The sequence below is a fragment of the Girardinichthys multiradiatus genome, chromosome 5 (genome assembly GCF_021462225.1).
Source record: "Girardinichthys multiradiatus isolate DD_20200921_A chromosome 5, DD_fGirMul_XY1, whole genome shotgun sequence".
In the NCBI taxonomy this organism is placed as follows: domain Eukaryota; kingdom Metazoa; phylum Chordata; class Actinopteri; order Cyprinodontiformes; family Goodeidae; genus Girardinichthys; species Girardinichthys multiradiatus.
Window position 1 is genome coordinate 39,234,693 of NC_061798.1, and position 13,784 is coordinate 39,248,476.

Consider the following 13,784-nt stretch of genomic DNA (forward strand, 5'->3'; position numbering starts at 1 on the left):
TTTTAGGTTACTAATGAGGTACCTAGGGGTGTACTTATAGGTCTTTAAAGATTACCCAAAGGATCCTTTGAAGGTACCTGAAGGTTACAGTGTACATAAACCTATGTACGCATGGGTATTGACAGGCAACATTTTCTCCTGTATTTAACATGTACCTTTAAGGAACCTACATGGTACCTATAAGACTGCTTATGGCAAACCTATGGGGATACAAATATAACATGGAAAGGAATGTGTCTGTTTTATGAGGTGACTTGTTACCTTGTACAGTATATCTTGCATGGACCCTATATAAATCACTTGTAAGTATCAGGCCATAATATGTATTGATATCTTAAATTTAAAGTGAATGAAAATGGGGGACATATATAAGTGTAAGATTATTCTGGAGTTACATTTGAACTCACCTGACTGAAGGTAAGCCCTGATGGAGTTGAACATGTCTTGCTGCGTAAAATCTGCTGCAGTGTAGTTGTATTGACCAAGAACCAAGACACTGAAACAGCACAAAATTCAGTCAGGACACAGAAACAAAACTAAAAACTTCAAACAGAGCAAAAAGCTGCTTAAAAACATACAGCTTCTGAAAGGCCAGACACGAGGTGTTGTATGTAACATCTGGACTGATCAGACTCTTCGAGAGGAAGACCAAGTAGTTCTGGAGACGGCGGTCAAACCAAGCGTTAACCTCTGACCTGCTGGAACTCCTGAGGGCCATGGGCCAAACACAGGGCAGTGTAGGGCGCCTGACCACTTCTGGTAAAGACTCCTGCAGTATATAAACAAGTTGTTGTTTTTGAACATATATTTATCATTGCAATAATGTGTTTGAGATTCCAGTACGTGTGGTACATACAGTCTCCAAAAACACTGGTGTCTGGGCATAGCTTCTGTAAAGGTCACAGAGCTGCTCTTCGTTGTCAATACCATTTGGGCGGCGCAACAAATTCCCCAGATGTGACGGAGGCATAGAGTTCACTAGCTGGAAGAGCAGAAATTATATAAAGTGAGTCGATTTGCTTTTTCTTAGCTGTATTTATACCAGACAGCTTTCATTTCAACACACCAGATGCATTCGATCGGGGGGCATGAGGGACAGGAAGGTGGTCAGGCTGGGGAACTGGAATCCCATGAACGAATCCTCAGTGAAGCTGTAGAAACTGTTGTTGTAGTTGTCACCGTAGCAACGGAGAGCTGAAGAGCCTGTCAAAAGCAAAAGATATTCTGGTGCTCTGTAGGTTTTGCTTTTGGAGATTGTCAAAATGAGGTGAGATCCTTCCATGCATTCATGCAGAAATTATTAGATTATCAGAAATAAACCAATGAAATGAAAGCAGTAAATATTCACATTCTAAATATATACCTGGGAGGCCTATATGGAGTCATGTATTATTTATCTCTCCTTTTACAGATGTATTAACCATGATTTTGATTAAAGAAATTACAGGTGATTAAAAGAGAAACGATTCTTTGAACTGTCAAATGATATGAATGATTATAATATATAACAAGAAATTAAGAGAAGAATAAGGGGTGATTTCTTTGATTTTTATGTTGAACATATATCAGTGATTGTGTGATTGAATCATGTTTTTCACACTGATGATTGATGAATAGTAATATCATAACGTTTGATTTTCATAAGTGCTATTGAACTTTGTTAATCTACTATATATGTAAGAGAAATATTGTGAATCAATTCTAATGTAGGAATAGAAAGAATGAAGTTAAAGTAATGGTTTAAAACTAACTGAAGTAAATTCTGTTGAGTAGTAATGCTGTTGTAAGATTCGAAGTCAGTGTTTAGGAGGAAATGTAATGTTAACTGAAGTAGGGCAAAGAGGGAGATGCTGATAAATGGGGAACTGGGAGTGGTGACTTGTCCAGCCAATTCATCGGATTTTGGATGTAAGCTGTTAGACGCTAGACATGTCCATCCTGACGCCAGCTTAAAGAGATTCTTCAGTAATCCTGTTCAGGGTAATGCTCGTCAGGTTTAGGGAGATCCAGTTAGATGGAGAGCTGGTTTGAGCAAACCTCTCAGGGTTCGGGAGTAGGAGGGAGGGGCTTAGCTCCCTCCTATCTCATATTTTTTTAAATTAAAAAATATGAGATAAATTCCTTTTGAATTTTTAGCTGCTTACCCTGACCAGTATACAAGCCCCTATGTACTGCTCAGGTAAGCAGTACGCAGACTGTTGGACCACATGATACTTATGACTTTTAAAGATTTAAAGCTAGTTTATTATAAAAATGAAAATAACCCACAACAATTATATAAGTGTTTAGTCAGTGTCTTGCAGCTGGTTATGTTGCTCAGCTGGCTGAACTTCCCGACCATCAACAATCAGTTTGAATGAAAATGAAAAGAATCTTTCAATCTTCTTATTGGTCCCAATTTCCTTACCTTTAAGAGCCAGAACAATGTGATTGTAGATTTCTTTCTGTGAATCCGCACTGAGTGTGTGGATTGTCGAATTAAGAAGCTTTACACTGAAATAGACAAACAAAAAAGAATCAAAGTAACAAAACGTATCCTTCCTTGAAGTTTTTCACACCTTCCATCATTGTAGCCACTGTCTTCAATGTATTTTATGTGATCAACCAATACAAACTAGTAAATAACTGTTATTTGAAAGTAAAATGATTAAATATTTGAATTTAGATTTTTTTAGAGAAAAGAAAAATCAGAAAATTGTGTCTGAAAATAACTTCACCCTGTCAGCCTCACGGTTTTGGGTTATGTCCTTACCAACTTTAGACATTTCTGACAATTTTTCTTCAAAAATAGCTCAAACTCAGTCAGATAAGAAGGAGAGTGTCTGCAAACATTTGTTCTCAAGTTTCTGACTGGGCCATTCTAACACACAAATAAGCGTCCAGTACTTAAGAGCTAACATCCTGCAACTTTTGATACCAAGACACCTGGAAAGATTGTGGAAATGGTGGTGGAGAACACCATCCCCATACATCCCGCTCACCATCCTCAACAACACTGTGTCAGCTGTGGACCACTTCAGATTTTTAGGAACCACCATCTCTGAGGACCTGAGATGGTCTTCACACATAGACACTGTTCGAAAGAAGGCCCAGCAGAGACTGTACTTCCTGAGGCAACTCAAGAAGTTCAACCTTCCACAGGAGCTGCTGGTCATCTTCTACACTGCCATCATTCAGTCTGTCCTGTCTTCATCCATCTCAGTGTGGTTTGGTTCATCCACAAAACAGGACAAGTCCAGACTGCAACAAATAATCAGGACTGCAGAGAAAATAATCAGGGCTGACCTTCCCTCCATCCAGGACTTATACAGGTCTAGGATCAGGAAAAGAGCTGCTAAAATCTCTGCAGACCCCACACACCCTGCACATAAATTGTTTAGAGTTTTACCTTCAGGTTAGCGCTACAGAGCACTGTTTACTAAAACCAGCCGCCACAGAGACAGTTTCTTCCCCCAGGCTGTTTCTCTGAGGAACATTTAATAAAGTACCAAACAACCTCATACTGAAGTCGCAATTCCACCTTTGTATATTTGTATATTGGATATATGTATTTAAGGACATAAAGATATATGCAGAATATATCTTATAACGCAAAAAAACAAAAACAAAAAGAAAACAAAAAACCCAGAGAGCAAAGTGTACCGGAGTCAAATTCCTTGTTTGTTGTATGTACGAACTTGACAATAAAGCTGATGCTGATTCTGATTCTGATCTAAAGCAAATGGTTGTTCCCTCATCAGCATGTAATTCAGCTCTGAAAATGCCTTGTGGCGAGCCATTCACTGGATTCAGGTATGTTGGAGAATGGATGCAGCTATAATTTTCATCATGGTAGCTCTCAAGGACTAGACTTGAGCAACCTGATCTAAACGTGTCGCTCTGACCTTACGTTTGGGATAATTTTCTTGCTGGATGCAAGATGAACCTCAGACCCAGTTTTAAGTATTGTGGAGCCACTGACCCTTTCTCTGCTGAAGAAGAAAAGCAACTGAACAGCATGATGCTTCCACCACCATGTTTCACTGGAGTTTGTGTGTTCAGGGTTATCTGCAGTACTAGTTTTCTACCCCAAGTAGCCAAAAAGTATAGTTTTCTTCTGATCTGACCAAGGCACCTTCTTCCATGTGTTTGATCTGTCCCATACATTGCTTGTAGAAAACTAAAAACTAGACTTCTTCTGACTGCCTTTTAACTACTCTTAAAGACTAGATTTAAAGGCTAGACAACTAACGGTTGAGTTACGCTGGACCCTTTGGCTGCTTCTTTAAATAATGCTCTCTCTATTTTGTGGTATAAATGGGGCAGAACGCACCTTTCAGACTTTAGTGAAGAAAAATAATTTTCCTTCCATTTCACAACTATGCACTACTTTATGTTGGTGTGTCACATGACATTCCAAGGCAATACGCTACAATTGGTGCTTGTCATGTGACAACATTTGAGCGACTTCAAAATGTAAGTATACTTTTGTTAAAGTATTTTATATCTTGAGTCTTGCTCTTGTGGTTTTCACACTCACCCCTGATGCTCAATGCTGCAGCTCCTTCTCACTAGTATCTGGAAATATGGTTTGACTTGGGAGGGGATCAGGTTGATGAGCAGGGGAGGCAGTCGATACTGGAGCCACTGGATTACCACTGAATCCTCCACTGAGGGATAGGACAGGTTTGCACGGCTGAACACAACCTCCAGCATGGCAGACCGCACTGTAGGGGGCATCAGGAGTTCATTGCCCTGAAAAAACAGCCACCAACAAACACAAGTTGAAAATCAATTATCTTCAAATGAAAATTTTTTAATACGTAGTAAAACAATTTTATTATGATTCCTTGTGTCATCTAACACATTACAGGTAAAATAAGCTGTTTGCTAACCGCGATGGCAGCTGAGAAGTCATCAAAGAAGGAGGCAAGCTTTAGGTCAGGGATGTATTTCATCACCATGGTAACCTGGTCAGGAGATGTGAGCTGGCCAGGTGTGGCGGACATGGCCGCCAGCTGTCCGACAGACAGATATGCCAGGGCCTCCAGCTGTGCATATACAAACACATCCATATTTACAGCAACACCAATGCTTGACAGAGAAAAATACAAAAGAACAAACAAAAAAAAAACATTGAAATAACGTGAAGAGAAGCCATGCAACATAATTTACCGGTGAAAACTTGGGGTAGAGCTTCTGAAGGTCTTGGATGGAGATGAAGACAGAAAACCCTCCCAGGTTCTTCTGCACCCAGTCACTGCTGTTGATTGTGTTGGAGCTGCAGGCAGGATCTGATAAAAAAAAAAAACATAGTAAAGTCAATCTTAACTTTTCCATAGAGAAGTGGATAATTTTCTACATGCTTTAAGTGTCGGGATCTGCTATTTGGGGTTTTATGTTTGTTTGATTTTGCTGTTAGGTGTTCCTGTTCCTTTGGTTTAATAGTTATTTATTCCTTTTGTTGTCCTGGTGTTTTAGTACTGTCTACACTGCTGCCCCTTAGTTAGTTCATTCTTCCCTTGTTATTAGGTTCCTTTGGTTATTATTTTACTCAGTTGTTTATTCCTTTGAACTGTTCTTCCTCAGGTTTATTAATATATACAGTTCTCTTTGTTTATTTCCCTTCTTTGGTTAGTTAGTTTCTCACCTGTTACTCTCGTGTTTGTTTTACTGTTTGTTAGGCCCTTGCCGCGTTCTTGTTTATTAGTTCTTCTGCTCTTCCGCCCCACTAGTTTGTTAGTTCCTTCCTTGTCCTTAGATCCCCTTTAGTTATTTACTCTGTTTGTTTCCCTTAATATTAGTAGTTCTCCCCAGCCTTACTTCGAGTATAGCTTTCCCCTTGTTTAGTTTTTTGTTTATTTTCCCAGTTAAGATTTCTTGTATAGTTCTCTCTGTTAGTTCCTTCTGTCCAGTTCTTCTCTGGCAGTTTTCAGTATTTGGTTATTTGCTCCTGCTAGGCTTAGTTTCCACTTATTGTTTATGTTTTAGTTATTATTTATTTTAGGTCTTCGCTTTCTCTGCACCCCCCGGTTAGTTCAGTATTTGTTATCCCTTCCCTACTCAGTCTCCAACTTCCTGGTTTCTAGTTTGTTTATGTTTTCAGTCTAGTTTAGTTCCCCGTGTCCCTGCGTTCCTCAGCATTTGTCACGATAGTAACCATTCATTCCCTCAGTCCCTACAGCTGGTTCCCGCACCTGTTTCCACTTCTCATCTGATCACCTTAGCTCCCCTCTTATTGGTCCACTATCCTCCTCTCCCATACACCTGGTTGTTCTTATTTTCCGTTGGTTCCTCACTTCATGTAATCCATGAATGTCACGCTCTTCTTCAAGCTCCCTGTGCCTCTTTGATTACACTACCAGAGTTATCTCCTCTGTGATTCTCCTGAGACTTTGTAAGTGCTGCATTCTGAGCCTAAATTCAAAGATCTGTTTTACAACATGCTGAGCCCAAGCGCCTGTTTGCATTTTGGTCCAACAAAACCGCAGACCGGGACATTAGGATTGTAACAAGTAGAGAAAAATATGTTGAAAAGATTTTCAGTGTCAACTTATAGAACAACAGATCTGTTGGTACTTGACATCCTCACAAAAATGTAAGAAAACAGCCACTTAGTTGCAATACTAAAATAAACAGGGTTGTTGTATGGCCATTAGTGCCATTCTGCAGTAAGCTGATATAAGCTCACTTAAGTCTTCATTCACAATAAAGGAAACACATGGTGCTTTACATTTAATTTATTTACAAGATCTGTAAAAATCTTAGATCATTCATAATATTATAATTTAAGATTTTTCACATGTTATGTCCTTGTAGGTAGCCGTAGGTTAAAATATAAACATATATAATCTAACCCCATTATGTGACTCAGTTTAACAACTATTTAGCAGTTTAACAACTATTTAGCAAATTTTTAACTTTTGATTTTTTTCGGTTTTTCATTGTTAAACCGGAAAAGTACAAAAAAGGCAAAGCAACAACTGTCTTCATGCATTTTACAGTGCCATTGTTTTACCTGGATTTAACAACTGCTCTTCATCATGATATTTTTGTAGATGTCTATTTATTAAACTGATTTATGTTTCTACCTTGCTTACATTAATTATTTCAACTATTTCATAATTTTGTTCCTTTTAAATTAAACACATACTTTTTGCAGATGTCCTGACACAGGGCATTTCTAAATAGGGCTCCCTTTCAGAAATAATATCCCCATTTCTCTAGATTTTAAAATTCTGCTACAGCATTTGAATAATTGCAGCTCAAATATTGCAGCAATGACCTGATCATACCACTACTTAATCTAACGTAACACTATGCAAGCTGATGGAGATTCATTCACCTCAGGATGACAGATGTTTACAACCATACATTAACTTGACTGCATGACCTGACCACTTGGGGCACTTACAGAGCATTGACATTTAACTCCCAGATGGTCACTTGAGCTTTAAGTGTGACAAAACAAGAAAAACAGCAACATGGTGGCATCAGGGCAATGGCAGTACCCTGTCCTCATGCAGTCAAACAGTGAATTCCCCATCCTTGATCCCAATACACACAGACTGTTCAAACTTGGAAATTTCCAAAATCAATACATATACTTTATAGAAGTGAAAGGACTTGATGCCAAAGCCCCTTTATTTCCCTATCCTTACGACCTGTGTAACACGTGTTTTTCAATATGCCTTCATATATGGCAAGGAACAGTGTGTTAGCAGATTCAAGGTTCTTACCTGCAGTGTTGTTCTTTGTCAGAACAACTCTTATAAAGTGTGTGAAGACAGACATCTCCCTTCCATTCATCATGTGTGGTTGGATCTCACTTAATATCTGCACGCTGAAAATTAAAAAAGTAATTTGATAATCACAGATTGGAAAAGAGATGCAGATATTTCTAAAGCGACTATAAAGGACAAATCAATCCATGCTTACATGGACTGGTAGGTGCTGCATGTCAGTGTTTTTGTGGCAAGACATGAAAGGAAGTCTTGGGAAACAGCCGGCAGGAATGGACGAAGGCGGCGGCCAAACCACATCTGGATGAAGGTGGGATCGTTGAGGATGGCCATCTTGACAACATCCAACCGGAGTTCTTGTATGGAGTCCAGGATCATGGAGGCAGAAGGATTCAAGGGGTTGAGCATCTGCAAAAATAAATGATCCAGTCTAAATGTTTTTCTCAAAATTTTCATTGTTATCAAACTAAAAGGATCAACAAAAACAAAGATCCAAGATTCCCAATCATCTTTTTGCCATTTCATAAAATAAGGTAGAGAGACTCTCAAAAGTGTACAAATTCCTGTTAAAAAGCTTTTTTAACCTGATTGCACTGATAGTGTTCACATCCTTAAACGTTATCAAAACATGTTTTATTCAATTGTTCTAGAGGTCATACCTGCCAACAATTAAAATTAATTTGATAAACCTAAAATAAGGAGGATATCCTTGCTCATTCGCATGTTTTTGGAATCTGTGAGCTGTCTGCTTTCAGCTCTCAGCAGACGTGCTGGGTGCAACAAGAAGATTTCCCATCTATCCCGATCGATGACTTGGATTACAGCAGTTTGCAATCCTGGTTCTGCAGAATCCGACTAGGGATTCCCCAAAGAAACGATTCTACCTCCTTGGAGAGAAGACGTCAATCAAGTAAATTTGTTTCGTTTGGTACTTTTCTTATAGTTTAGGCAAGATGAAGTAGGTTGAAGTAGGAGGATCCAGGATCATCACTGTTTGAGTTCAATATGCTCTGAACTGTGTGCAACCAGCCATTAAGCTGAATACTCCTATGAAAAGTTTGATTAAATATTGGTGTTTTTACTTTGTTTTGAAAGTGATTCTGTGTTTTCGACCAGCCGACTTCAAGTCAGCCGTGAGTCAAAGTTGAATTATTGATGTTATTTAAAGTAATTCTGCGATCCGAGCCTTGGCACTGGATCTGATCATTCTTTAGTGTCATCTTGTTTATTGACCCTCTCCCCCCGCTGGTCCCTGTGTGTTTTTTTTTTTACAGCTATTGTTCGGGCTGGTCAGCCATCAGCTAGCAGCGGCTAGGAGCTAAATCATAATGGCATAACATTAAATTCAATTAGTAAACGGTTCGACAAATAATTAGTTTAAGGGTGTTTCTACCTATCCAACTGGGATGTTGGCACCTTTTTTATTTTTAGCCCTAACAAATAATTTGTTTTTTCAGTTGGATGTACAGGATATACCGTATGTCATAATATGTCTGTTGTACTGCTCTGGCATCCTATACTGCTCTATATTTACTCTCACTCACTTAAAACTGTGCACATATATTATATTGTAGATATGTTTATAATGTTTAATTTGAGTACTGTATTGCACCGACTACGCCAAAACAAATTCCTTGTGTGTCCAAACGCGTACTTGGCAATAAAGCTTTTCTGATTCTGATTCTGTGTTTTAAGTTTCTTGCCTATTTCTTTGCACTTCCCTATTTAGTTGCTGTTCATGTTAGATCAGATTCATTGTTCATTCTTGTGTTTACGTCACTTTCTTTGATTCCTCTGTGTTAGTTGTTTTAGTTTGAATGTCCATCTGTTTCCACCCCTGTTTATGTTTAGTTAATCCCATTGTTTAATTATTGACTTATGTTCCTTCCTGCATTCTATAGTTCCCTGCTCTTCTGTGTTAATCAGCCCCCTCCTTCTTATTTAAATGCTCATAATTAATTTGATTTGCTTTTACATCATGTTTACTCGCCATGATGGTCATTTTTATACTGCATCTATTTCATATTAATTAATGTCATATTAATAATAAAATTCAGCATTTTACTGTGATCTCCTTCTTGCATAATGAGGTTTAGTTTGGTAAAACGACTAGACCAAAATGGAGAAAAAAAGGTGGTGAAAACCGAACTCAACAGAGGAGCAGAACCTGCTGGTGGAGGAGAAAATAGAAGTGTTGAAAGGTAGATTTGGTCACGGTGCGAACAAACATGCATTCCCAAGCAGATCATGGTGTCATTCCCTCTGCTTTCACTAGTCTGGAATGTGAACATGGAATGTGATGCCGGCTGCATTCAGAAGGAAGAGAGGAGATAGCAGCACACCTGAGACGTTCTCCACAGACGGGCAGCGTTGTAGATGACAATTTAGGCTTAGGCTGCTGACATCATCATGGACAATACAGCAAATACTTATTCACCTCATTTATATCATCCTTCTGTGTATACTGTGTATATAGATTATAGAACTGTATCTTGTCCAGATTTTGTATTTATATATATATAATATATGTATACTTTTTAACCTAAATGTATTCTTACAATGTTGTTCAGTAGATCCAGAGCTTCATCCAGGACCATCGTGGCTTTGGAGAGGAACAGCTTCCAGACGGGTTTGGAGCCACTTGAGTTAAAGGCCCTATCACACCTCAGCATGACTGCCAGGTCCTGGGCTGTTAAATCTGACAGCTGATAAGGTAAATGAAAACAGATCAGATGTTGAACAATGCCTGGTAATATTTTCACACAGCTGCAATGTAAAGACAGTCTTACTGAGGCACAGGCAAACTCCTCAACAGAGAAGCTGCAGAACCGTCCGGCCATCGCTCCGTTGTCTAGGTGGATCTGAAGCTCTGTGCTGTGATACAAAATTATTAATGTTTCTATTATTTAACAATAAATGTTAGAGTTGAGATATTACAGGGTTTCACAAGCTTACCTGTTGACTCCAATACAGATTTCTGTCTCTGTAAAAAGTTACAAGATAGGTTAAGGTATTATTGTAAAAATGATACATCATTTTAAATCTCAGTAAATAAAGGTCATTTTGCAGTGAGAGAAAACTTACCATTTGGCATTGTTACATCACACTAGGCAGAGAAAATGATCAAAATGGTTATGATTCTTAAAAAAACACAATTTTGAGTATAGAAAAAAAAAACTATCCACAATAACATATATTTACCTCTCCACTGTATATGATGCAGCCTGTGATAAAAGCACAAACATTCCAGTAAGTTAAAACTCATCTTAATTATTATTGAAATAAGAAATTAATGTTCATCTGACATGAATTTACCAAAAGTACAGTTGCATCTTGAATATTACATGTCTCATTGTAGTTAAAAAGGTAGTGAAATGTTAGAAAATTAAGTATACCTTAGTGCTATCATCTTTATATGTGACTAAAATTAAAAATGTTGTTACAGTTTGTTAGGAAAATGTAAAATAAGGTGAACAAAATGAAAAAAAGAAGAAAATATCGGGAACAGATTTAACATAAATGACAACAGCTGCTTTCTACAGACAAGTAAATATGTTTCTCTTGTTTCTGTAAAACTCACCAAGTGGTAGTTGTTTGGATAAAGCCAGTTTGGTGTATGTGATGGATGAAGCTATCTTAGAAGAAGCTGTCAACATGATGTCATCCAGTTTGCTAAATCTGTGAGGCAAAACATTTTTAATTTGGTCAGTCTGAGCTTTTTCTGTGCTCAGTTAGGATTACAAAACTCATTTGTGTGCCAAACACTAGAATACACCAGAGAGGGTTAGAGATAATTGTTTGGAAAAGTTATTCTTCAAATTCAGATGTTTACATACATTTCCTTAATATTTTGATAGAATTGCCTTTAAAACTGTATGACTTGGGTGAAATGTTTTTTATTCTCACAATAAGGAACCTTGGCCCATTCCTCCTGACAGAAGTGGTGCAACTTAGGTTTGTAGGCCCCCAGGTTACTGGCCTGGTGGCCGTTCTGCTCCTGGTTGGGTCAGGGGTGGGCTTGGAGTTCACAGGACATGTCACCCCCAGGCTGGGGTCCTGCCTGCAGGGCTTGGGTCCTGGCAGCTATGGGTTTTGAGCCCGTGTATGCGCCAGTGTTGGCCTTGGCATGAGGGCCTTGATGCATTGGTGGGCCTCGGAGCTTCCTGAGCTGGTGGGGAGCAGTTCTTTTTTGTTTTTATCATCTCAGGTGCGCTCTCCTTCAGGGAGTGCATTGTGCTGGTGCATTTCATGGGGGAGCTTTATTTTTTAGGAGGCTGGTATGGGTGCATTTGGCACAGAGGGGGTTGCAGCGTGTGTGGAGGGATGTTGCATCCCTTTTTGGATGTGGGGTCACCAGCATTTGGATTGTCTGGGCAGTGATGGTGGATGTGAGCAGGTTGGTGGCTCTCCCCATGGTGGCATTGCAGTGGCAGTGATGTTATGTGTTTGCTGGGGCATGGTAGGGCCGTTGGCTCTGGGTGTGTGCCGCCTGCTGAGGACTGCTTGCTCGGTGAGTTGATCCCGTCTTGGTGTAGGGTTGGGGGATCAGGTGTGGGTACAGAGCGGTAGTACCGTTGGAGGTCCACCAAGGGCTACTGGAACCGCCAACCTACACATTCATCTTACTCTGCTTTGGCATCCCTGGATATATCTTTAATCATTTGTTTATAAAAATTGATTAATGTCTAATAGAGTAAAGGTGTTCTGCATTTCAGACTCTGTTAAACCTAAATTAGGACATAGACATTTCCATGGTGTGTTTTTATTTGCATTTAATCATTTAAACAGATAAAAGAGGCACCTTCAGGCATCTGGAAATTGTACTCAAGTACTTGTGAAGGTCCACAATTGTCTTCCTTATATCTTGACAGATTTCTATCTTGTCACATAGGGAATTAGTGAGTCTGAGGTGTTGCCTTATAATGCATCCACCACAGTTGTGTCTTCATTCAACTTAAGTCCAAAACTTACAGAACCATGTAGGCATCATTTGAGCTTCCCCAGATCATTTAAAGGTATGGTAATCTAGTGTATATAAACTTCTGAATTTAATAAGCATATTTTTCCAAACCTATCACTCAGTCTAGCATCTGACAAACGGTGTTAGAAAGTTTGAAAAAAAGAAACCATACATACAACCACACACACACACATATTTCACATGTTTCATCTGAACTTACAGTGTTTTGTAGGATGAACAGGAAAGGTTTCCCTATTGGACCAAAACAAGAAGTGAAAAAAATTATTTATCTTAAACAAATACTTCTTCAAATATCCTAAATAACAATAAACTTTTTTTTACCATCTCAGTGAACATGACAAGGTGTGACAGGAACTCTGTAAGTCCCCTTTCCTCTGGCGCTGCGGTCATGTATTCAAAGAGCATGTTGATGACAGTGTCTGTATTTACAGAAAGGTTCAGGGCCAGCAGCTCAACTCTCTGCTTCGGTGTGAGGACCTGTATGGCTTCCAGCTACACAAAAAGAACAAAGTTATTTGTAACAGCTGCCCCTTGGCTTTATTTTAAAAGGTGCTGATGATTTTTGATAAATCCGAGCCTCACAGGGTTGAGGAGCGGGTTGAGATGAAGCAGCTCGCTGACGGGCAGAAGCTCTGAAAATGGACCTAAATTGTCGGTCAGCCACTGTGCACTGTTGTTGAAGGAGGACAAACATCCTGGACCTGGAGCAGGTGAAGAAGATGTAGTAAGATATGTAAATACTTAAAGACTTTGAATATATCAGTGCAGATTTATTAAAGAGTGAGTACCTGAAGAGGGTTTTAGAAGGAAACGTAGGATGAAATCCCTTAAGACCACCTGCTGCTGCTGTAACGGCATCTCCCCGAAGTGCTTAACAAATACCTGTAGTCTGATGACAAATATCAGACCCCACAATATTAAATTGGATCAAAATAGGTGCCTGATGATACATTAAAGCTACATGTAGGAATAAATACTTTGCATCTCTTTAATGAATGTAAACATGTCAAGTTGAAACAACAAGACTAAAAGGATGAAATCTTTTCAAAGACATCTTGGGTCACATAGCAAAAATGTTAAAA

General features: G+C 39.0%; 1 protein-coding gene across 1 annotated transcript in view; it reads right to left on the reverse strand.

Moving 5' to 3' along the window:
• The window catches only part of mslnb (mesothelin b), a 53,900-nt gene that overhangs the window by 13,608 nt on the left and 26,508 nt on the right, over positions 1 to 13,784 (reverse strand). Inside the window, exons 33-52 of the mRNA XM_047364306.1 lie at positions 13,491 to 13,591; positions 13,285 to 13,403; positions 13,024 to 13,194; positions 12,902 to 12,933; positions 11,302 to 11,399; positions 10,923 to 10,945; positions 10,806 to 10,827; positions 10,677 to 10,704; positions 10,511 to 10,595; positions 10,280 to 10,426; positions 7,918 to 8,129; positions 7,719 to 7,822; positions 5,155 to 5,273; positions 4,875 to 5,030; positions 4,520 to 4,734; positions 2,408 to 2,493; positions 1,067 to 1,203; positions 857 to 982; positions 579 to 769; positions 408 to 496 (exon numbers count right to left, since the gene is read on the reverse strand). Of these exons, the coding sequence (XP_047220262.1) occupies positions 408 to 496; positions 579 to 769; positions 857 to 982; positions 1,067 to 1,203; positions 2,408 to 2,493; positions 4,520 to 4,734; positions 4,875 to 5,030; positions 5,155 to 5,273; positions 7,719 to 7,822; positions 7,918 to 8,129; positions 10,280 to 10,426; positions 10,511 to 10,595; positions 10,677 to 10,704; positions 10,806 to 10,827; positions 10,923 to 10,945; positions 11,302 to 11,399; positions 12,902 to 12,933; positions 13,024 to 13,194; positions 13,285 to 13,403; positions 13,491 to 13,591 (2,261 nt within the window). The remainder of the gene's footprint in view (positions 1 to 407; positions 497 to 578; positions 770 to 856; positions 983 to 1,066; positions 1,204 to 2,407; positions 2,494 to 4,519; positions 4,735 to 4,874; positions 5,031 to 5,154; positions 5,274 to 7,718; positions 7,823 to 7,917; positions 8,130 to 10,279; positions 10,427 to 10,510; positions 10,596 to 10,676; positions 10,705 to 10,805; positions 10,828 to 10,922; positions 10,946 to 11,301; positions 11,400 to 12,901; positions 12,934 to 13,023; positions 13,195 to 13,284; positions 13,404 to 13,490; positions 13,592 to 13,784) is intronic.